The following is a 26,397-nucleotide window of genomic DNA, read 5'->3' as shown; positions in this document are numbered from 1 at the left end:
CACCAAAAACAACGGGAATTACGAACCTGCAGCCTATGAAAAGGAGACCCCAAACACAGTAAGTTAAGCAAAATGAGAAGACAGAGAAACACACAGCAGATGAAGGAGCAAGGCAAAAACCCACCAGACTGAACAAATGAAGAGGAAATAGACAGTCTACCTGAAAAAGAATTCAGAATAATGATAGTAAAGATGATCCAAAATCTTGGAAATAGAAAGGAGAAAATAAAAGAAACGTGTAAAAAGGACCTAGAAGAACTAAAGAGCAAACAAACAGTGATGAACACACAATAAATGAAATTAAAAATTCTCTAGAAGGAATCAATAGCAGAATCACTGAGGCAGAAGAATGGATAAGTGACCTGGAAGATAAAATAGTGGAAATAACTACTGCAGAGCAGAATAAAGAAAAAAGAATGAAAAGAATTGAGGACAGTCTCAGAGACTTCTGGAACACCATTAAACGTACCAACATTCGAATTATAGGGGTCCCAGAAGAAGAGAAAAAGAAAGGGACGGAGAAAATATTTGAAGAGATTATAGTTGAAAACTTCCCTAATATGGGAAAGGAAATAGTTAATCAAGTCCTGGAAGCACAGAGAGTCCCATACAGGATAAATCCAAGGAGAAACACACCAAGACACATATTAATCAAACTATCAAAAATTAAATACAAAGAAAACATATCAAAAGCAGTAAGGGAAAAACAACAAATAACATACAAGGGAATCCCCAAAAGGTTAACAGCTGATCTTTCAGCAGAAACTCTCCAAGGCAGAAGGGAGCAGCAGGACATATTTAAACTGATGAAGGGGAAAATCCTACAACCACGATTACTCTACCCAGCAAGGATCTCATTCAGATTTGAAATTAAAACCTTTACAGACAAGCAAAAGTTAACAGAATTCAGCAACATCAAACCAGCTTTACAACAAATGCTAAAGCAACTTCTCTAGGCAAGAAACACAAGAGAAGGAAAAGACCTACAATAACAAACCCAAAACAATTAAGAAAATGGTAATAGGAACATACATATCGATAATTACCTTAAATGTAAATGGATTAAATGCTCCGACCAAAAGACATAGACTGGCTGAATGCATACCAAAACAAGACCCGTATATATGCTGTCTACAAGAGACCCACTTCAGACCTAGGAACACATACAGACCGAAAGAGAGGAGATGGAAAAAAGATATTCCATGCAAATGGACATCAAAAGAAAGCTGGAGTAGCAATGCTCATATCAGATAAAATAGACTTTAAAATAAAGAATGTTACAAGAGACAAAGAAGGACACTACATAATGAACAAGGGATCAATCCAAGAAGAAGATATAACAATTATAAATATATATGCACCAAACATAGGAGCACATCAATACATAAGGCAACTGCTAACAGCAATAAAAGAGGAAATCGACAGTAACACAATAACAGTGGGGGACTTTAACACCTCACTTACACCAAAGGACAGATCATCCAAAATGAAAATAAATAAGGAAAGAGAAGCTTTAAATGGCACAATAGACCAGATAGACTTAATTGATATTTATAGGACATTCCATCCAGAAGCAGCAGAATATAATTTCTTCTCAAGTGCGCATGGAACATTCTCCAGGACAGATCACAATTTGGGTTACAAATCAAGCCACAGTAAATTTAAGAAAACTGAAATCATATCAAGCATCTTTTCTGACCACAACGCTATGAGATTAGAAATTAATTACAGGGGAAAAAAACATAAAAAACACAAACACATGGAGGCTAAACAATACGTTACTAAATAACCAAGAGATCACTGAAGATATCAAAGGGGCAATCAAAAAATACCTAAAGACAAATGACAATGAAAACACGATGATGCAAATCCTATGGGATATAGCAAAAGCAGTTCTAAGAGGGAAGTTTATGGCTATACAAGCCTACCTCAAAAAACAAAAAAATTCTCAAATAATCAATCTAACCTTACACCTAAAGGAACTAGAGAAAGAAGAACTAACAAAACCCAAAGTTAGCAGAAGAAAAGAAATCATGAATATCAGAGCAGAAATAAATGAAATAGAAACAAAGAAAACAATAGCAAGAATCAATAAAACTAAAAGCTGGTTCCTCAAGAAGATAAACAAAATTGATAAACCATTAGCCAGACGTATCAAGAAAAAGAGGGAGAGGACACAAATCAATAAAATTAGAAATGAAAAAGGAGAAGTTACAACAGACACCACAGAAATACAAAGCATCCTGAGACTACTAAAAGCAACCCTATGCAAATAAAATGGACAACCTGGAAGAAATGGAAAAATTCTTAGAAAGGTATAACCTTCCAAGACCGAACCAGGAAAAAATAGTAAATATGAACAAACCAATCACAAGTAATGAAATTGAAACTGTGATTAAAAATCTTCCAACAAACAAAACTCCAGGATCAGATGGCTTCAAAGGTGAATTCTATCAAACATTTAGAGAAGAGCTAACACCTATCCTTCTCAAACACTTCCAAAAAATTGTGGTGGAAGGAACACTCCCAAACTCATTCTATGAGGCCACCATCACCCTGATACCAAAACCAGACAAAGATACTACAAAAAATGAAAATTACAGACCAATATCAGTGATGAATATAGATGCAAAAATCCTCAACGAAATACTAGCAAATAGAATCCAACAACATATTAAAAGGATCATACACCATGATCAACTGGGATTTATCCCAGGGAGCAAGGATTTTTCACTATATGCAAATCAATCAATGTGATACACCATATTAACAAATTGCAGAAGAAAAACCATATAATCATCTCAATAGATGCAGAAAAAGCTTTTGACAAAATTCAACACCCATTTATGATAAAAACTCTCCAGAGAGTAGGAAAAGAGAGAACTTACCTCAACATAATAAAGGCCATATATGACAAACCCACAGCAAACATCATTCTCAATGGTGAAAAACTGAAAGCATTTCCTCTAAGATGAGGAATAACACAAGTATGTCCACTCTCACCACTATTATTCAACATAGTTTTGGAAGTCCTAGCCATGGCAATTAAAGAAGAAAAAGAAATAAAAGGAATACAAATTGGAAAAGAAGAAGGAAAACTGTCACTGTTTGCAGATGACATGATACGATACACAGAGAATCCTAAAGATGTCACCAGAAAACTACTAGAGGTAATCAATGAATCTGGTAAAGTTGCAGGATACAAAATTAATGCACAGAAATCTCTTGCATTCCTATACAGTAATGATGAAAAGTCTGAAAGTGAAATTAAGAAAACACTCCCATTTACCATTGCAAAAAAAAGAATAAAATACATAGGAATAAACCCACCTAGGGAGAAAAAAGACCTGTATGCAGAAAACTATAGACACTGATGAAAGAAATTAGAGATGATACCAACAGATGGAGAGATATACCATGTTCTTGGATTGGAAGAATCAATATTGTGAAAGTGACTATACTACTCAAAGCAAGCTACAGATTCAATGCAATCCCTATCAAATTACCAATGGCATTTTTTTCAGAACTAGAACAAAAAATCTTAAAATTTCTATGGAGACACAAAAGACCCCGAATAGCCAAAGCAGTCTTGAGGGAAAAAAACAGAGGTGGAAGAATCAGAGTCCCTGACTTCAGACTATACTACAAAGCTACAAGTAATCAAGACAATATGGTACTGGCACAAAAACAGAAACATAGATAAATGGAACAAGATAGAAAGGCCATAGATAAACCCACGCACCTATGGTCAATTAATCTATGACAAAGGAGGCAAGGATACACAATGGAGAAAGACAGTCTCTTCAATAAGTGGTGCTAGGAAAACTGGACAGCTACATGTAAAAGAATGAAATTAGACCCTAACACCATAAAAGCCACAAGGGAAAAACAACAAGTAGCACACAAAGGAATCCCCATAAGGTTAACAGCTGATCTTTCAGCAGAAACTCTCCAAGCCAGAAGGGAGTGGCAGGACACATTTAAAGTAATGAAGGAGAAAAACCTACAACCAAGATTACTCTACCCAGCAAGGATCTCATTCAGATTTGATGGAGAAATTAAAAGCTTTACAGACAAGCAAAAGCTAAGAGAATCCAGCACCACCAAACCAGGTTTACAACAAATGCTAAAGGAGCTTCTCTAGGCAAGAAACACAAGAGAAGGAAAAGACCTACAATAACAAACCCACAACATTTAAGAAAATGGTAATAGGGACATACATATTGATAATTACCTTAAATGTAAATGAATTAAATGCTCCAACCAAAAGACATAGACTGGCTGAATGGATACCAAAACAAGACCCATATATATGCTGTCTACAAGAGACCCACGTCAGACATAGGGACACATACAGACTGAAAGTGGGGAGATGGAAAATGATATTCCATGCAAATGGACATCAAAAGAAAGCTGGAGTAGCAATTCCCATATCAAAAAAAAAGACTTTAAAACAAAGACTATTACAAGAGACAAAGAAAGACACTACATAATGATCAAGGGATCAATCGAAGAAGAAGATATAACAATTATAAATATTTATGCACCCAACATAGGAACACCTCAATACATAAGGCAGCTATGAAAAGCCATAAAAGGGGAAATCGACAGTAATACAATCATAGTAGGGGACTTTAACACCCCACTTTCACCAATGGACAGATCATCCAAAATGAAAATAAATAAGGAAACACAAGCTTTACATGATACATTAAACAAGATGGAGTTAATTGATATTTATAGGACATTCCACCCAAAAACAACAGAATACACATTCTTCTGAAGTGCTCATGGAACATTCCCCAGGATAGATCATATCTTGTGTCACAAATCAAGCCCTAGTAAATTTATGAAAGTTGAAATCGTATCAAATATCTTTTCCAATCACAACACTATGAGACTACATATCAATTACAGGAAAAAATCTGTAAAAAATACAAACACATGGAGACTAAACAGTACAGTACTTCATAACCAAGAGATCACTAAAAAAACCAAACAGGAAATCAAAAAATACCCAGAAACAAATGACAGTGAAAACACGACGACCCAAAACCTATGGGATGCAGCAGAAGCAGTTCTAAGAGGTAAGTTTATAGCAATACAATCCTACCTTAAGAAACAAGAAACATCTCAAATAAACAACCTAACCTTACAGCTAAAGCAATTAGAGAAAGAAGAACAAAAACCCCCAAACTTAGCAGAAGGAAAGAAATCATAAAGATCTGCTCAGAAATAATTGAAAAAGAAATGAAGGAAATGATAGCAAAGATCAATAAAACTAAAAGCTGTTTCTTTGAGAAGATAAAATTGATAAACCATTAGCCAGACTTATCAAGGAAAAGATGGGAGAAGACTCATACCAACAGAATTAAAAATGAAAAAGGAGAAGTAACAACTGACACTGCAGAAATACAAAGGATCATGAGAGATTACTGCAAGCAACTATATGCCAATAAAATGGATTACCTGGAAGAAATGGACAAATTCTTAGAAATGCAAAACCTTCCGAGACTGAACCAGGAAGAAACAGAAAAAATGAACAGACCAATCACAAGCACTGAAATTGAAACTGTGATTAAAAATCTTCCAACAAACAAAAGCCCAGAACTAGATGGCTTCACAGGCGCATTCTATCAAACATTTAGAGAAGAGCTAAAACCTATCCTTCTCAAACTCTTCCAAAATACCACAGATGGAGGAACACTCCCAAACTCATTCTACGAGGCCACCATCACCCTGATACCAAAACCAGACAAAGATGTCACAAAAAAGGAATACTACAGGCCAATATCACTGATGAACATAGATGCAAAAATCCTCAACAAAATACTGGCAAACAGAATCCAAAAGCATATTAAAAGGATCATACACCATGATCAAGTGGGGTTTATCCCAGGAATGCAAGGATTCTTCAATATATGCAAATCAATAAATGTGATACACCATATTAACAAATTGAAGGAGAAAAACCATATGATCATCTCAATAGAGGCAGAGAAAGCTTTCGACAAAATTCAACACCCATTTATGATAAAAACCATCCAGAAAGTAGGCATAGAGGGATCTTTCCTCAACATAATAAAGGCCATATATGACAAACCCAGAGCCAACATCGTCCTCAATGGTGAAAAACTGAAACCATTTCCACTAAGGTCAGGAACAAGACAAGGTTGCCCACTCTCACCACTATTATTCAACATAGTTTTGGAAGTTTTAGCCACAGCAATCAGAGAAGAAAAAGAAATAAAAGGAATCCAAATTGGAAAAGAAGAAGTAAAGCCGTCACTGTTTGCAGATGACATGATACTATACATAGAGAACCCTAAAACTGCTACCAGAAAACTACTAGAGCTAATCAATGAATTTGGTAAAGTAGCAGGATACAAAATTAATGCACAGAAATCTCTTGCATTCCTATACACTAATGATGAAAAATATGAAAGTGAAATTAAGAAAACACTCCCACTTACCATTGCAACAAAAATTATCTAGGAATGAACCTACCTAAGGAAGCAAAAGTCCGGTATGCAGAAAATTATAAGACACTGATGAAAGAAATTAAAGATGATACAAATAGATGGAGAGATATACCATGTTCTTGGATGGGAAGAATCAACATTGTGAAAATGACTATACTACCCAAAGCAATCTACAGATTCCATGCAATCCGTATCAAACTACTAGTGGCAGTTTTCACAGAACTACAACAAAGAATTTCACAATTTATATGGAAACACAAAAGACCCCGAATAGCCAAAGCAATCTTGGGAAAGAAAAACAGAGCTGGAGGAATCAGGCTCCCAGACTTCAGACTATACTACAAAGCTACAGTAATCAAAACAGTATGGTACTGACACAAAAACAGAAATATAGATCAATGGAACAGGATAGAAAGCCCAGAGATAAACCCACACACATATGGTCACCTTATCTTTGATAAAGGAGGCAAGAATATACAATGGAGAAAAAACAGCCTCTTCAATAAGTGGTGCTATGAAAATTGGACAGGTATATGTAAAAGTATGAAATTAGAACACTCCCTAACACCATACACAAAAATAAACTCAAAATGGATTAAAGACCTAAATGTAAGGCCACACACTACCAAACTCTTAGAGGAAAACACAGGCAGAACAATCTATGATATAAATCATATCAAGATGCTTTTGACCCACCTCCTAGAGAAATGGAAATAAAAACAAAAATAAAGAAATGGGACCTAATGAAACTTAAAAGCTTTTGCACAGCAACGGAAACCATAAACAAGATGAAAAGACAACCCTCAGAATGGGAGAAAATATTTGCAAATGAAGCAACTGACAAAGGATTAATCTCCAAAATTTACAAGCAGCTCATACACCTCAATATCAAAAATTAAACAACCCAATCCAAAAATGGACAGAAGACCTAAATAGACATTTCTCCAAAGAAGATATACAGATTGCCAACAAACACATGAAAGAATGCTCAACATCATTAATCATTAGAGAAATGCAAATCAAAACTACAATGAGATATCATCTCACACCGGTAAGAATGGCCATCATCAAAAAATCTAGAAACAATAAATGCTGGAGAGGGTGTGGAGAAAAGGGAACCCTCTTGCACTGTTGGTGCGAGTGTAAATTGGTACAGCCACTCTGGAGAAGAGTATGGATGTTCCTTAAAAAACTAAAAATAGAAGTATCATACTACCCAGCAATACTACTACTGGGCATATACCCTGAGAAAACCATAATTCAAAAGAGTCATGTACCAAAATGTTCACTGAAGCTCTATTTACAATAGCCAGGACATGGAAGCAACCTAAGCGTCCATCGACAGATGAATGGATAAAGAAGATGTGGCACATATATACAATGGAATATTACTCAGCCATAAAAAGAAACGAAATTATTTGTAGTGAGGTGGATGGACCTAGATTCTGTCATACAGAGTGAAGTATTCAGAAAGAGAAAAACAAATACTGTATGCTAACACATATATATGGAATCTAAGAGGAAAAAAATCGTCATGAAGAACCTAGGGGCAAGACAGGAATAAAGACACAGACCTACTAGAGAATGGACTTGAGGATACGGGGAGAGGAAAGGGTAAGCTGGGACAAAGTGAAAGAGTGGCATGGATATATATACACTACCAAACGTAAAATAGATAGCTAGTGGGAAGCAGCCGCATAGCACAGGGAGATCAGCTCGGTCTCTGTGACCACCTAGAGGGGTGGGATAGGGAGGGTGGGAGGGAGGGATTCAAGAGGCAAGAGATATGGGGACATATGTATATGTATAACTGATTCACTGTGTTATAAAGCAGAAACTGACACACCATTGTAAAGCAATTATACTCCAATAAACATGTTAAAAAAATGTACATTAGTAAGTGAAAGAAGCCAATATGGGGATTTCCCTGGTGGTCCAGTGGTTAAGCCTCCGTACTTCCAATGCAGGGGGCACGGGTTCGATTCCTGGTCAGAGAGCCAAGATCCCACATGCTGCATGGTGCAGCCAAAAAGAAAAAAAAGGAAAAAAAAAAAAGAAGCCAATGTGAAAAGGCTACACACTGTGTGATTCCAACTTTATGGCATTATGAAAAAGTTAAAACTATGGAGATGGTAAGAAGATTAATGGTTGCCAGGAGTTAGGGTGGAGAGAGGGATGAATAGGCAGAGCACATATGATTTTTAGGGCAGTGAAATTACTCTATGATACTATGATGGTGGATTCATGTCATTATATATTTGTCCAAACACATAGAAAGTGCAATACCAAGAATGAACCCTAATGTAAACTATGGACTTTGGGTGATAATGATGTGTCAATGTAGGTCCATCACTTGTAACAAATGTATCACTCTGATGGGGAATGTTAATAATGGGGGAGGCTATGCACGTGTGGAGACAGGGGGTAATGGGAAATATCTATACTTTTTGTTCAATTTTGCTGTGAATCCAAAACTGCTCTAAAGAAGTAAAGTAGTAGGAAAAAAATAAAAGATGTGGTATCTATATACAACGTACTACTACTCAGCCATAAAAAAAATGAAAACTTGCCATTTGCAACAACACGGATGGATCTTGAGGGTATTATGCTAAGTGAAATAAGTCAGATGGACAAAGATAAATACCATACGATCTCACCCATCATATAAAAAACAAACAAACAATAAATAAACCAAATAAAACAAAAACAAGCCCATATATACAGAGAACAGAGTAGTGGTTACCAGAGGGAAAGGGGCAGCGGGGAGGGCAGAAAGGGTAAAGGGGGTCAACTGTATGCTGATGGATGGATAGAAACTAAATTTTTGGTTGTGAGCATGCTGTAGGGTATACAGAAGTAGAAATATAATGTTGTGCACATGAAACTTATGTTTAAACCAATGTTACCTCAACAAAAATTAAATCTTAAAAAATAGACAAAAATAAAACAACTAAATAAATAAAGGAAAGAAAAAAGATTATATTTACTTTGAAGGTTTTTGTCATAGCCACCAAATACTGTGTATGTTAATCTACTATGGTGTAACTTTCAATGCTTTGCTCACTGTGTGGTAAATGGTAGGTGATCAATAGATGTTTGCTGAGTGAATGTTTAATAGATTTCTAGAAAACAAGAATAATCAGTGAACTGGGGTGGGGGTTTCTGGTGAATTTAATTTTCTACATTTCTGGAGGCTATCCTGAAAATCTATAGATTTTCTTTCCTACAGGAAAGAATCTAGCATGAAACCTGGCATACAGCATGCTCTCAAAAAACAGCAGTTTCTTTAAAAAAAAATCACGAACCTAGCTTCTAGTCCTACACTTTGCTATTAAGTAGCTGTGCCTTATCTGTAAAAATGACAATAACATGTTAGTGCCTAAAAGCAAAGGACTTGAACTAATCTCTTGACACAGATTACAGAATTGGAAGCAATGATACTGAGGAAGGATTTACATGGAGAAAGCTAGTAGGGTGTTATCCATCTGCTAGCAATAAGGAAGTCATTTTCTTATTTGTTACTCTTTCAACAAATATTCATTGAGTACCTACTCCATGGCTGGCTCTATACTAGGAGCTGGGAGACACTGAGCTAATTATAACATTTATTTATTTTGTAGGTACTCTTGAGATATATATATATATATATATATATTATGTATATATAATATATATACACACACATATATATACATATATATAATCTTAATCATCAAAACAACCATACGAGTTGGTACGATCATGAATCCTATTGTACAGATAAAGAAACTGTAGCTCAGAGAGTTTAAATGATCTATCCAAGATAACACAGCTAACAGAGCTGAGATACAAACCCCAATCTAACTCCATAGCTTAGGCTCCTAACCACTGTGCACTACATGTTGCTACATGTTGCTTCAGTACAGAGATGCAAGGGAGCATCATATGCACAGTGAATGTGTATTTATGATAGGATATTCTGGAAGTGTCTTGGACATGAGAGGAAAAACTGTCTCCTATTCCTCCAACAGTGGGAAACTCAGCTGGAGAACTGAGGTCCAATCAACAGTGCTTAGACTGCCTGGAGATAATTATTGAAATAACAAAGAATGAGGCGGTATGGTGTGATGGTTAAGAGCTCAGGACTGGTGTTAGGCCACCTGAGATAGAAACCTAATTTCTTCATCAGAAAAAGAGAAGAATGTTTGATCCCATACTACAGATACCTAGATACGGCTTGTGTGAGTGCTGCTTAAACATGTCACATACAGAGGGCATTTTCACAATGACATGAAAGTCAGAGATCTTTATTTAACCAAGTGCCAATTCTGAAGTAATTTCTAACTAATGTAGCTATTACAAATGATAGTTACTTTAATGTATTCTCTGTGCTGATTATACTAGATGCCATGATTATTGACATTGGCCTCATGAAGAATTAAGCAGATGGTACTTACCCACCACAGTCCCACAGGTTCAATACCAGGTTTCCCAGAAATCGAACATGAGAATGTTCTACATCAACTGGAAGACAAACATGACAAATCTAGTAATTGTAGCATGCGAGATGAAATTCAAAATAAGCAACGTGCTAACCCATGGAATTTAGAAGGACCAAAGTGGAGTGAAATGCTCAAAGCTACAACAAGAAGGTGATTTTCAGCTTAGTAGTGTGGTTTAGTGGCAAGGCGGGCACCTAAACTACCCTGAGCTACAGAACTGGCTCTCACGTAAGTCGTTTTACTTTTTAGTTGTTTTAGTGCTTAGAGCAGAAACAATCTCCAATTATAATACTGTTAAAATTTCAACATGTAAGACAGAGACATATACCATTTAATAGCTCTTTTCTGACCCATCAACACCCTCCACAAAAAATTTTAAACTTTAAAAATTAAAAAAAGACAACAAAAACCAAATACAAAACAAACATAAAACATAACCAAACTCACTCCCTCTATTGATTTCCTTATTTTGGTTAATGACCCTACCATTTTCCCATTTTGAAGGGGTCATTTTTGACTCCTCTGTCCACATTCAAGTCATTGCTATTCCTTTGTAATCTCTCTCAATTCCACTCTTTGTTTTACAACCTGCTACTAACATTAAGGAAGGCCCTTACCTTCTCAAGCCTATACAACTACAGTAGCTCCATAATTACCTCCCACCAGGAAGCCTTACTCACTTTACTTCATCCTATAGGCTACTGCCAGATTCATCTTCTTAACACTACTTTGAACATGTCACTCCCCATTCAAAAAACTTTCAATGGCTCCTCCATACCTACACGGGGGGCATTCAAGGTCCTTCAGAATTTGGCTTCCAATCTACCTTTATGTTCCCCAATGATTCCCATTAATGAAGCCTTTTGCTCCAGTCCAATTTGGTTTATTCATAGTCCTCCTAAACCCCTCTACCACCCCAACCTCCAACATACATCAGGGGTCGCAAACTTGCTAATAGGAGCCAGGCTGGTAAACGTACAAGAGTGAAGTTGATCATGTATGGAGAGTAAATATCCACCCAAGGGGACGATGGAGTGGGTAGCAGTTACACAGCTCTAGCTCATTTGCCATGCAGGAACGTGGGCTCAGGATTACCAGATCTTTAAATTTTTCAATAGTAGTAGAAAATCCAGATTTTTTATGGAAATTTTACATATTGATAACTAATTCCAATTTTTCTAAAACATTACACAGGCCAAACAAAACACATCTACAGGCCTTATCCAGCATACAGGCTGCCTGTTTGCGACCTCTGCCTTACAATTCCCTCCCCGCCCTTTACTTTGCCTACTCTGTCCATCTGCCTAGAAAGTCCTCCCCACCTTTCTTCCAAAGTTAGATTCATCTTCTACGACCCAGCTTAAATCCCACCTCCTCTAAAATCCCTACCTGGCCACCCCCACTTATCATCATCACTCCCTCTGAATTCATTTAAACATTTATTAAGCATCTACTCTCTGCCAGGCACTAAAAATCACAAGGAACAATAATGAAAATTCTTATCCTGGAAATTTCTCAAAGTCCAGCAATTATCATCTTTACAATTTATGTAACAGTTAAACATCACACAGTGGTGTTTCTTCTATGACTACCTTGAAGCTGTTGCTTAAATTGACTGCTATCTAACTTTTGTGCAATTTTGTCTTCTCATTAACTAGATCATAAGCAGCAAAGCATTACTTAAAAAAAACATGGGCATTGGAGTCAAACAGTTCTTAGTTCAAATACCAGCTCTACCTCTCTGTGTGACCTTGGGTAAGTCACTTAACCTCTGAGTATTAGTTTCCTCTTCTGTTAAAAAAAAGGTGGGAGGCATACTATTGACCTCATATTACTGTGAGGATTACAGGAGTTATCATACATCAAGTGCCTGGCACGTAGTAGGTGCTCAAACTACTTCCCTTCTCCCCTTTACTTCCCCCTCCTTGGAAAAGGAATCATATCTTACATGTCTTTGTATTTCCAACAGAGTCTACGAGAGAGTAGGTGCTCAAACTGCTATTAATTTGAAGACTATGTAAACGGTCTAGTACTAAAAAAAAAATGGAAAGAAGTGCTACTGAGAAAGGGAAAGACAATAATAAAAGAAGTGACAGGATTCAGCGACTGTTTAGATATGGAGCACATGGGATAGAAATCTGGTTTCTACTCCCATGTCATAGAAATTGTTCTCATCAAGTGACCAATGGCCCCATTACCAAATCCAATGGACCTTTTTAGTCCTTGTCTTACTTTCTGCAGCATGACACTGTTGACTACTCTCTTCTCAAAAAATTCTCTTCTCCTGGCCTCTGAGAGCATACCTATAACCTCTCTGGCAGGTCCTCTTTCGCAGGCTCCTATTCTTCTTTCTGTCCCTTAAATGCTGGAGTTCTTCAGGATTCCATCTTTGGCCACCTACTCTTCTCTCTATGTATTCTTTCCCACAGGCAAGCTAATCAATTCATATCATCTTATTTACCATTTGGATACTGATAATCCATAAACATGTATCTATAATACAGATTTCTCTCTTCCCTTTCTGAATCATATACTGGACATCTTTACTTGCATAAACCACAAGTATCCCAAACTCAATGTATCCAAATATAACTCATCATCTGCCCATTCTTCCCACAAAATCTATTCCTCTTTCAGTCCTCCTTAACTCAGTGAATTTAACCAGTTGCCTAAGCCAAACACTAAGTTTCATCCTTGAGTCCACTCTTTCCCCCACCATTCCCCCCAAACCTACCAGCAAGTCATATTGACTCTACCTTTTAAATATCCCAAATCCATTTGCTTCTCACCATACCCACTATTACCACCCTAACCCAAGTTAAGCCCCTATCATCTCTTACCTGGTCTACTAAAAACAGTTCCCTAATCTGTCAATCTGTTTCTTCCCTTGCCTCCCTCCAGTCTATCCTCTATATTACAGGTATAATGATCTCTCCACAGTGCAGATTTTATTTCATTCTTCTTTAAAAAGAAAAAAAATAACATGTCTCTGTCTATGTATGACTGTATATACCCAGAAAACATAAGGCCAAAAGGATAACCTCAAATTACTAATGGTGGTTGTCCCTAGGAAGTAGGCCTGAGAATGAGGGACAGAGTAGACTTTCTACACTTCTGCAATGCTTGAATTTTTCACAAGTATTACTTTTCTAATTAAAATTGAAAATTAAAAATACTGAAATCTGATCATATTACTTTTCTGTTTGAAACTCTCTAAGGGTTGCCCTCTACCCTCAGTTTAAACTACCTGACTTGGCTTATAGGGCATTTTATGATCTAACGCCCACTTTCTGCTTCCCTCTTTAGTCTCAGGTCTCCTATAGGGCCCTCTGGCTCTCCTAATCTTTCTGTCCTGCTATCATAACAGCAACTGAAAAGAACCAAGAACAGAGCTTTGGGAAATCACATACACTTATGGGGCAGAAAGAAGAAAATATCCATTTTTTTAAAAGGAAGGGATGGTTAAAGATAAAGGAATAAAACCAGGGTAATAAAGCATTAAATAAAAGCCAAGGGATCAGAGAATTTTGAGAAGGCAGGAAATCTTGGAGCCGTCAACAGTGTTTGAGACTAAGATACTTCATAATCACATTTTTATTGACAAGTTTACTATTCCAACAAACACATTTTAACAGCCCCCTGATAAATAAATACCACCATTCTGTATCCTTACTTCAAATTTCAAAACACAGTACACTCTAAGTTTAACAAAATGAACCTGGACTTTTTTCAGCAATGACAAACTAGAGAAACACTAAAACATTCAAGGTGATATAATACTTTAGAATAAGTACTCTTTCACTACTTTTAAAGAAAATCAGCAACTTCACAAAAAGGAATAGTAAGTAAAAATCAATACACTATATGTATTTTTAATTAGTCTATAAGTTTAGCAAGTAGAACCAAGACCTTTCTTCAGCAATGACAAACTAGCTAGTGACACACTAAAGCATCAGGCCAACATAATATTTTGAAGTATACTTTTATCACCTTTAAGAAATACAGTACTTACTAACAAAGTATTATCGATACAGGTCTCACTTGAGATATTCTTAAGGTCAAGAGCCCTGTCCCATCCACAGGAAGCTCCAGAAAACACTTGTTAAAATAAATGGCCTGCTTCATGTACAGGGTTCATATAATTTGCAACATTCTGTTCATAACTTTTTAACGAATCTGCTAGATTATTTCAAAACTATTAAATAGCTTGACTAGCTCTGAAATTTGGGTTTTAAGACTATTCACCAGACTTAGGTAGTCAATCAACTCTGCTGATTAGCTAAAAACAAAAATATTAATTGGACTAGAAAAAAGTACATCAATGAAATGTGCAGAATTTAAAACATAAACAGAAAGAAGTCTGCCAGGAATTGTGGCTGTAGAACAATGAATAAAGCAGGAGCATAGATTGACATTCTAGCTCTAACACTTATGAGTTGCGTGACCTTAACTTCTAAGTCATATTTTCTTCACCTATTAAAATGAAGTTAATATGAGAACTAAAGTAAATAAAACACCATACAATAAACATTAGCTTCCTCTGATCTACTGAAACCATGTGATTACTAGGTCTAGATATTAAACTTGGAAAAATAGAAAAAAACTAAAATACAGCAAATCAAAACAGGGAGAAGTTTGGACAGGTACTTTCTCGAAGGAAGTCTCTTGAGGCACAACAGGCCATAGGACCCTGTCCTGACCAAAACTTTTGATAAATGACTTAGATGAAAACTAGATGAGATGCTTATCAAGTGTACAAACTGCACAAAACTAGGAAGGATAGCTAACATATCAGATGAGAGAATAAGTAGCTAAAATGAAAATAGGATCCAACCCCTTTTCTGTGGATAAGGAAACTGAGGCCCAGTGAGATAGTAACTTGTTCTGGACTTAAGTTAACCTTTCATGGGCTAAAACAATCAAAACTGAATAATTTAACAGAGATAAGCATTTATTCTTAGGTTCAAAATATTAACTTCACAAGAATCAGAAGGAGGATATGTTGTTTTAATAAAAATATATGTGAAAAGGATTTTTTTTTTTTAGTATGACTCAGTATGATGAAGGCTGCTCCACAGGAGAGTAAGGGCTAGACTGTGCTAACAGTAGTGTGATGCCTATAGAACAAGAGATGTTAACAGTCCTACTCTGCTCTGATTAGACCACATCTTCATTTAAGTCTCATCACTAAAAAAATATAGACATATTCTAACAAGTCCTTAAAAATGCTTCAAAATGATGTCAAATGAGGAATAGATGAAGGAACTGGAGATATTTAACTTAAGGAAGATAAGATTTGGGAGGCAAGGAATGGCTAGGATAGATTGAGACATTAATCATACTAAAATATTTGGAGAGGCTCAAGAGAACAGAAAGGGTACCAGCTAACAGAAATAAATGGAAATAGATTCAGGGCTCTAAGAAATAACTTTCTAATCATTAAAGCTTCCCTAATTATGACAGTCTATTCTACACTCCAAGCACGTTAAGAACAGAAATGAGGTTTCCTTCTCTTTTGTATCCTAGGTTCTGGAACATAGGGTATTTTAAAAATGTTTGTTGTTCTTGAAACCAGTAGTGGGTGGCTTGTCCCTAAAAGTGTCCAAGATGCTAGCAACCCAGATCAGGAAAATTTGAAAGCCAGGTAGAGCAATGGTTTCGTCACCTAGAGGCCAAGGACCAAGGAAGAATCCAGAAATCCTTAGGTGCTACAAAACGAAATGGCGTTATAGCCTAAAGACAGAAAGGGTCTCCCAGGAGCATAGATCCACTGAATATAGATCCACATAGCCATGGCAGCCCAGCTAGCCTATACTAAGAAACCAGATTTAACATTCAAACCATAAAGGGCAAGGAAACATTTCTCAAGTCAAAGCTATAACTCCAAAGAAAACATCTATATGTATCCAGGAAGAGAAGTAGCAGAGTACAGATCTGGGTAACCTACCTCTGACAGCCTCCCAAACCCAACAATTTACCTTTTAATGAAGACTAGGACTACTGCTTTATAAAATCTTAGATTTTAATGTTATGCTTGTTAATGCCTATAAATTAATTTCTGTTTATATAATAACTGTTAAAAACAAACACCCTCCCCCTCCTAAAAAATGAACAAACAAAAGGACCCCTATGCTTGTAGAGAAAGAGCAGGATAAAAACGAAGTTGGACAAGGTTATCCCATTTGGTAAGCAACCTAGAAAAGAAAGAACCTCCCCAAGAGAGCAAGCAGTAGTAACCAGAATTAGGTCACATCCTTCTGAGAAGGAATGAAAAAAAAGGAAACATGCTCAAAAACAAATCTGTCAAGCTCTGCATCCCCAAGTTACTGCAACCAAGTGTGTTATGCGAATTATTAAGATCACCTGACTTTACAATAAGATAAAACATCTTACTTGTTGCACCAAGGCGACGTGTGTCTCTTGCAATATAATTTGCAAAGATAATAGACCTCATGCTGGTCTTACCAGACCCACTTTTACCCATCAACAGCACCTAAGGACAAAATGGGAAAAAAGAAAGGAAAGAAGTCAGCGATCAAGAGCAAATCAAGTCTAAAGGGATCTATTTCTCTCTTGAACTTGATGTTTCACTGAAGTGACAGTACTAATAACCTAGAGTGGATACTTGTAACTGACTAGTTCTCTGACCAGTGGTGAATGCAGAGGTACCGAGAATTCCAGAGGCCAGCCACTTACCTGTCATGAGTCACACATTCTCTTGGTGATAGAATCACAGTGAATTTATTATGCTATTAATATATACTATCATGTATTCAGTACTATGTTAGCAAAATATCAACTTGAGAGGAACTCTCATAATGTAATGTTTTATGCACTGAACTATCTGGCAGGGTATTTCAGTATAACTGAAAGTTCTTTCTCCTCCTCAGGATCAACCTTACCACCTCTGCCCTTAATTTCATCCCTTTTACTTACCTTCATGATTTTGTTCCATTAATTACTCTTTTCTTTTCAAGAGCATCCCATCACCTACAGGATCAAGTCTTTAAACTACATATAAGACCCTCCTTGATCTGGCTTATCTACTCCTCTGCCTTCATCTTCTGACCCTCCTAGCCTGGAACTTGTCGAGTCCAGCCATACTGAACTGAACTGCTTGTAGTCCCTTTGATTGCTCCAGGTCTTTTTTTCATGCTGAACTCTCTGCCAGTAACTTTCCACTCCCTTTTCTTCCTTCAGCTAAGCTCCACTTACCCTTCTTGGTTCAGTAATCATCTCAAGAACTTCTCTGATCCCAATGCCCTAGGCTGGCTTAGATGTATTTCACCTCTGTCCTCCCATGACACTCTTATGACACTGCTAAGACCATAATGCATTGCAGTTATCCAAATTTTTTTTTTTTTGGTCTCTCACAAGACTCTGAGCGCCTGAATGGCAGGGAAAATCCCCTTTGAGTCTTCAGTGCCTAACATATAACAGATGCTCAAAATATGTTCATCAAAAGAATGAGCAAGCTATCAAAACAAAGATATAAAACAAGCAATTTTTTAACAGTGGAAAGGGTGAAGGTAAACACCTTCTTGTCAATGACAGCATTTAAAAAAGACAGAAAAACACCTACCAAAGATGCTGTAGATTCTTGCACTAGGGGGGAAATTGGGTGAGGTAACTTTTAAGAGTCTTTTCTAACTCAAAATTTATGAAATATAATTCCAATTACCTTGATTTTCAAATGAGAGGGTACATGTTCTATCTTCAATTCCAAGATATTTTATAAAAATTTCTAATTACAAATATAGGGAGTATTAATAAAAGTATACTGCCTCAGGCTTAATCTATTTAGCTATATAACTTTATCTCACTAAGAAACGTTACTGAGGAGATAGTCTAAAGTTGTTAGAAAAACGTTTTGCTTTTATTCTTTATCATTTACAAATTTCTGGTATTTTTAGGCATCCTTGTTGATAGCAACTTTAGACCAGCTCATCAAGAACATTCCCTTAGCAAACTGAAGTTATATAACTGACTTATTAGATAAAGTTAAGGCTAAATACAGTGTATTTCTTTTTTTGTTGTTAATTGAAGTATAGTTGATTTACAATATTGTGTTAGTTTCAGATGTACAGCAGTGATTCATTTTGCAGATTATATTCCATTATAGGTTATTACAAGATACTGGGTATAATTCCCTGTGCTATACAGTAAATCTTTGTTGCTTATGTATTTTGTGTATAGTAGTTTGTGTCTGTTACTCTCATACCTCTAATTTGTCTCTCTCCCCTTTGTAACCACTAGTTTGTTTTCTATGTCTGTGAGTCTGTTTCTATTTTGTATACAGATTCATTTGTATTATTTTTTAGATTCCATATATAAGTGATATCATATAGCATTTGTCTTTCTCTGACTTATTTGACTGAGCATAATATTCTCTAGGTCCATCCATATTGCTGCAAATGGCAATATTTCATTCTTTGTTATGAGCTTTTGTTGTTTAAGAAATCTTACTTTAATAGCTTATGAAAGACTTATCAAGGCTAACTGTATTAAGTACTAATCTAAGTGCTCTACCTGCATTTGCTTGTTTAAAAACTTCATAATAATTCTATGAGACAGGTAACCTTATTATCACCATTTTATAAATGGAGAAACTGAAAGCCCAAAAGATTCAGAAACTTACTCTAGAACTGTGCCCTTATCGATTCTTCTTAAACCCCAAGGTGGGGCACGGTACCATAAGAGCACAAGGGAAGGAGTGTTCAATTCCATTTGGAGAACTCACATGAAACCTAATAGTGATAACATTTGAGTTGGGTTCAACATAAATGTGCAGGCAGAGGCCTGTGTAGTGTGTGTGTATGGCTTGCACAAAATGCAAATTAATTTGTAAACTTGGAGAAAAACAGATTCTGCATGGCTATGATAGGGTGCAAAGGTATGGCTGATGGTTTAGTCAGGAATAGATTTTTAAAGGGCATTCTATGAGATGAAATCTTTTGGATTGTATTCTATGGGCTTCAGGAAGTTACAAAAAGTTCTTAAGTATGTGAATGACTTAGTTAGATTTCTATATTAGAAAAATTAAATCTGATAGCAAAGAAGGGGACAAGAGTCAGGGAGAGCATGTAGAAGGTTCCTACAACAGTCAAGGAAAGATGGCATATATGACCACAAATATACTTCCTGAACAGTAACTTCTTACCTTTACCTTCATGTTTTTGATGTACCTAACACGTCTTACCTTTTTCTTCATGGCTGTATTTGGTAGCACCCACCTGCAGATATAAACCAAAAGACAGAGTTTCCATGATCCAGTTGCCTTAGAAATTGGAATTAACGTAGAGGTGCAAAAGAGCACATTTAGTACAACAGCTGAGTACAGCTGTGTGGGGGACCTCAGTTAGGTAGAGGCCCTCATTTTCCTAAATTATAAAACTGGGTTTATGCTCCCTCTCCCCTAATTATGTGCTCAGGAAATAGCTCCTAGGAATTTTTATTTAGGAATATAAATGAGTCATTAAAATTCAAGATTCCATTTTTTATCACCTTAAAAAATTTACCAAAGCAATATTTACAAATGCTTTAATAAATCAAACAATATTGTCATATTTGAATATCCTGTTTTTCAAAGTCAGCATATTTCTAAAAATCTTAAGTCCTTCAGCTGTCCTTCCAAGTCATATTTCACTCATCACAGGCACAAAGCATATAAATTCTCAAATTCAGGTATAAACTGGCACAGAAAGCACTCTTGAGCCACTGATCTCTGCCCAGGAAAAGCCAACCCTCTTCCTAGTCTTCTTATCATCAACATGATGACGTAAAATCTCCTTTATTGACAATTCAAACCAATTCAGAACTGCCTCCTCAATTAGAACACTTCCCCCTCCCCGGAGTGATATCAGGCCTGTCCTAAGGATTGTTTCTCCCCAGTTAGCAACCAGACCTCTAGCTAGTTTATCCAATCACCAAAAGCAACCTTACTGGTAAATCGAAAGAATTTATCATAGGTGGGGTATTCTAATTCACAATACTCTCTTCAGTTAGAACGTCCCCCCTGCCCCCTCCCTTCCAGGTTTGACTTAATACCCTTCACCCACCCAAGCGATCCTTCCGGTTCCCCTATGGGAGGATCCATTCTCGTCCCCAGATTCTCTTTCTCCATCTTTTTCTCAGAGTCAGATTCTTCCATCGTGCAACAAGTTCTTTCCAGTCCCTTCTAAATCCGCAGTACTCTTTTTTTTTTTTTCCTGTTCACCCCCTCAGCCGCCTATTCTCGTTGCCTGCGGCCCTTAGGCCTGCTCTAGTCTTGCCTCCACCTTTGTCCACTGGGGGGCTGCTTTCCCCACCGTTACCTTTACCGCCTCGAACTTGGCCTCAAGGCACCGCCGAGCTGGCCAGCTCAACGGCTAAGTGATTCGGTGATGCAAAGGAAGAGATGGAGGATGAGAAGGAAAGAGGGATGGGTGGGGGGTTCGTTTCGAGTTTGGGCCTCAGGCCCCAAGGTCTCGAAACCCAAAGGGGACTTCACCCGCAAAGAGGTGGGGAGGAGGAAGGCGGAGGTGGCATAAAGAACAGACCCGTGCCGTAGGCACTAAGCGATGAATGCCTCAGTCGGCTCGTTTTTCCCGAGCCTGGCCGTTCGGGAGAGTCCGCCGGAGGCTGCGGCGGCTACAACCTAACCGCCCACCCTTCACGAGCGCAGGTACCTCACCGCAGCCACCCTACTGCAGGCCAGAATCACGTGGACACCTGCCGTAAACCCGGAGTTTGTCACGTGACTGCCGCTTCCCTAGGGGCGGTGGGCTGAGAAGAATACCATAGAGATTGCGCGGAGAAAGACAGAGCGCCGCCTGTCGCCGTCACGTGGCCCGGGCTCTTACAAAGCCACAGGCTTGGTAGGGCGCTGCCAGTTTGAAGGGGCATTCATTGTAGGCCATCTGGCGCCACGCCCCGCCTGCCGCGGGGAATTAAAGGAGCCGGTTGCAATTTTAGTGCCTCAAAGCTGGCCTTTTTTTTTTTTTTTTTTTCTAACTGCTATTTCATTCACCCTTAACGTTTTTCAGTGGGGAAGGCCTAGCATTGTCTTTTTTTCTCGCTGTTTTTTAAGTCTTTGTTTTCCTGTTTTTGTTATTAGCCCCGTCCTTGTAACCGAGCTTGTAATTAAATGAGTTAATACATCCAAAGTGATTACAACTGTGTCTTTCACGTAGTGCTCAATAAAAGTAATTATTGCTGGAATCAGGGATTCATCAGGAAATTTAGGACTTATCTCCCCACTTTAAAACTGAAAGGGAGGGCTTCCCTGGTGGCGCAGTGGTTGAGAGTCTGCCTGCTGGTGCAGGGGACGCGGGTTCGAGCCCTGGTCTGGGAGGATCCCGCATGCCGCGGAGCGGCTGGGCCCGTGGGCCACGGCTGCTGAGCCTGCGTGTCTGGAGCCTGTGCTCCGCAGCAAGAGAGGCCGCGATAGTGAGAGGCCCGCGCACCGTGATGAAGGGTGGCCCCCACTTGCCGCAACTAGAGAAGGCCCTCGCACAGAGACGAAGACCCAACACAGCCAAAAAAAATAAATAATAGATAAATAATAAATAAATTAAAAAAAAAAAAAACTGAAAGGGAAATGAATTATCATACACCATAGTAAAAGTCAATAGACAAAATCTAGAGTTGATGATTGAAGGACTACTGGTAGGCATATACATACTGTATTTAGATACAGAGACTACAAGAAAAAACGGCTGAAGTAGTTTAAAGGGGTTGCTTCTGGAGAGGGGCAGGAGATAGGAAGTGAGGGGACTGTTGCTTTTCATCTTATTCCCTTTTGTGATATATATATATATATTTATATATATTTAAACCACATATATATGTGATATATATATATTCATATATTTATGTATTTAAACCACATGTACATATTCCTTGAAAAGAAAGGAAAGAAGGACTGGAGGGAGAGAAGGAAGGAAAGAAGGAAGGAAAGGGAAACTGGACAAAAATGGGGTGCTGTCTTGCCCCCAGACGTCCCCATTTACCCTCCTATATGATCCTTTCTTACCACAACTGATATGCCTCAAGAAAAATTCATTGTATTCTGACCATGATTCCTTAGCCCTATCACTTGCTAAATCTTCTTTCTCCTCTCTACCACCCGACCCCAAACCAGCTCCTATTCTAATTTTCCCTGTGTGGTGAAAGACCCTGAGTCCCAAACCAGGAAGTCATTTTATTTTTTTTTTTTCTTCCAGTTTTATTTAGATGTAATTGGCACACAACACTGTATAAGTTTAAGGTGTACAGCGTAATGATTTGACTTACATACAGCATGAAATGATGACCACGATAAGTTTAGTGAACATCCTTCATCTCATATAGATACCAAATTAAAGAAATAGAAAAAAAATTTTCTTTTGATGAGAACTCTTAAAATTTACTCTCTTAACAACTTTCAAGTATGACAGCAGTGTTAATTATATTTATCATGTTGTACATTACATCCTTAGTACTTACTTGTCTTATAACTGGAAGTTTGTACGTTTTGACAGCCTTCATCCAATTCCTCCTCCCCCCCACTTCCCGCCTCACCTGGTCTCTGTAACAACAAATCTGATCTCTTTTGCTGAGTTTGTTTGTTTGTTTTAACTCATTCAACAGTGAATTTTTATATTAATGATTTTTCCACCTTAAGAACTGCATATGTACACATTATTTCTCAAAATACAAACTAAGGAGGGTACTAAAAGGAAAAATTATCTCATATTTAGTCAAAACAGAAAGAATCACTTTCAAAATTTTGACTGTACATATGTATACTAGTACATATGCTTTCATATTCTACTTCTTTATATTCATTTGTCACTTATTCAACAAATCTTCATTGAGTGCATATGCTAGGCACTGTGAACACAGAGATCAAGCCATGATCCCTTCTTTCAAGGAGCTTTCAGTCTAGATAGGAAAAAATAAATAAAAAGAAAATTAAACTATAGTGTGATAAGTACAGTAGGAATGGAAAAGGGGGAAAGGAGGTTTCATGAGAAACGTAAAAAGTAGTTGGGAAGAATCTCGAAGTAGATGATTCCTGTGATTGGCTTCTTTGAAGAAAATATGGATCAACCATTTAAGAAAGAAAAAAGAATATTACAAGCAAAAGAAGCATTTGCAAAAGCAAGAAACATAAATTAATATGCTATTTTTTAGGTGTTACAAGTAATTTAGTATTAGTAGAGCATAGTGTATAGGAATATGGTAACATATCTAGAAGTCAGGGGCCAGAAACCCACTAAATATTCTGTTGACATTAGATTTTAATACTGAAGGGGATAGAAAAACACAAAAAGGTTTTAAGTAGACAGCAATGATCAGATTCACATATTAAAGAGATAAATCTGCAGGAGTTTCAAGACTGGGTAAAATGGGTAAGAGGATGATGACATCAAAGGTGGCTGCAGTGGTCTACATCAGGGGTCCCCAACGCCTGGTGCCAAAAAGGTTGGGGAACGCTGGTCTACATGGTAATAACAAGGGTCCTACTGAGGTATTACCACTGGAGATGGAGCCATGTCAACAATAGAACTGGCAGGACTCAGTAACCAACTGGAAGTCTCTGGCCTAGGGATAGAAGTATTTTATGATGACTTCAAGAGTTCTTGCTTGGTGAACTGGTTGATGTAAGAAAAAAGAGGATGTGAGAAAGATTTATTAATTATCGTCTGATAAATGCAGTTATGGAAATTTTGAATTTGATGGGCTTACAGTTTTATCTAATCAGATCACTCTAATGAAGAGTTTAATTTGTAGATTTTATCTAAGAGGAAAGACTTAGACTGGAGATAAGCAATTTGTTATTGAAAACAATGTGTATTCTTCTATTTGGGGGGAGTTATGTGTTATATATGTCCATTAAATCACCCCTTTGGATTTTTTATGAAGAAAAATATTTATATTTGCTTTGCCAATATTTTGTTTAGGATTTTGTACCTATGTTCTCAAGTAAGGGTGCTTTTTTAGTTTCTCTTTTTTTGTTGTTTTAGATTATCCTTATCTAATGTTATTATTAAAGTTATGTTTGCCTCATGAAGATTGAGAGATTATTTCTTTTTCTCTCTCTGTGAGGATTATATTAAAATTGGATTATTTATTCTTGGATATTACCATCTCAGGTATTTTCTTTGTCAGAAGACGTTTAACACATTCAACTTCTCTAATGATTTTTAAAACTATTCAAATTGTATATATATACTATATATATTACATATGTGTATATAATATACATTATATATATAGTTATAGGTCTTACATTTATAAAGTTTTATATATATAGTTGTCAATTTTAACATATTGCTTTAAAATGAATATATCTATTTCATCTAAATTCTCTAATACACAGGTATGCAATTGTCCATAATATCCTTTTAATCTTTTTTTAATCTCTGAAATATCTATAGTTAGGTCTCTCTTCCCAACCTTCATGTTGTTTATTTCAATTAAGGCAACAATAAAATTCACAAGCCAAACCAATATACTTTTGAGAATGAAAGGAGATGCTATTACTTATACCATAACAACAGGTGTCACTCTAGAGTATCACAGCAAGATGGGACACATGGCCTCTGGGTGAATATCTAGTTAGCTTCATATTCTTGATATTTGGCAGTGACACTTGTTTTTTTTCTGAAATTTCTTTTAATTTAGCCATTCTCGTGGTTGTGCCATGCAAAATGTTTTAATAAAAAATAAAATTAGGCATATCATTTAAAATTAAATATTCAATGCAATGAAAGGATGCTGTTATCCGTATTTTATAGGCAGCCTGTTCTAAATACTAATTATTAAATAAGATTATATGTAACTTCTTTATGAAAATCTAGAAGATTTTCTATATTACAATTGATAAGAAATGAATAGGTAGATAGCATTCATTGAGGATTTACTGTATGTGGACCTCAAGTAATCCTCATTAAAATGTGTCCAATATTATCCCCACTTGAAAGACAATAAAGCCTGAGGCTAATTTTGCTCACAGTCACATAGTTGAGAAGTGATGGAACTATGATCCAACTTGGGTCTCTGAATTTTTCCAACTCAGAGTTACTATTTAGGATACTAAAAATTCCCAATAATAAGTAAATAATCATTCTATATTCAAAAAACTTTCTCAAAATATAATGAGCTGTGAAACATCTTTTTAATATTAAAAAAACTGCCTTTGGTTGTCTTATTAGCATTAGTGAAATATTATTCATTGAAAAATTTTAAGTTATCTATTCCATATTGAGATATATAAATGCCTAGGAATTCTTCCATTAATGTTTGAGAACTTTCAATCACTCATTCATTTAAGCTAAACCTCAGAATGAAGCACATTCTACTGACAGTGCTAAGTAAAGTTCTGATTGCTAGACATACAATGTTGAACTAAAGAGAGACATCTCCCACTTTCAAGGAGCTTTAATTGTAGAGGGAGAGCAGAAAATAAT

The 26,397-nt window shown here is 36.8% G+C and overlaps 1 protein-coding gene across 4 annotated transcripts in view; it reads right to left on the bottom strand.

Annotated features, from left to right (window-relative positions):
• RRAGB (Ras related GTP binding B) overlaps positions 1–21,745 on the bottom strand; it is a 58,574-nt gene extending 36,829 nt beyond the window's left edge. For 2 of the 4 annotated variants that reach the window (XM_068533954.1, XM_068533957.1), the window contains exons 1-5: positions 21,022–21,745; positions 20,163–20,196; positions 17,357–17,456; positions 12,912–12,995; positions 10,919–10,985 (exon numbers count right to left, since the gene is read on the bottom strand). In XM_068533954.1, coding sequence (XP_068390055.1) covers positions 10,919–10,985; positions 12,912–12,995; positions 17,357–17,456; positions 20,163–20,196; positions 21,022–21,113 — 377 coding nt within the window. In that variant the 5' untranslated portion in view covers positions 21,114–21,745. The remainder of the gene's footprint in view (positions 1–10,918; positions 10,986–12,911; positions 12,996–17,356; positions 17,457–20,162; positions 20,197–21,021) is intronic. The other 2 variants (XM_068533956.1, XM_068533955.1) reach the window with 2 other exon arrangements.
• Positions 21,746–26,397: the final 4,652 nt, after the last annotated feature.

Source organism: Eschrichtius robustus, chromosome X (assembly GCF_028021215.1).
Source record: "Eschrichtius robustus isolate mEscRob2 chromosome X, mEscRob2.pri, whole genome shotgun sequence".
Lineage (NCBI taxonomy): Eukaryota > Metazoa > Chordata > Mammalia > Artiodactyla > Eschrichtiidae > Eschrichtius > Eschrichtius robustus.
Note: the sequence above shows the minus strand (reverse complement) of the source record. Positions and strands in the feature narration are given on the sequence as shown.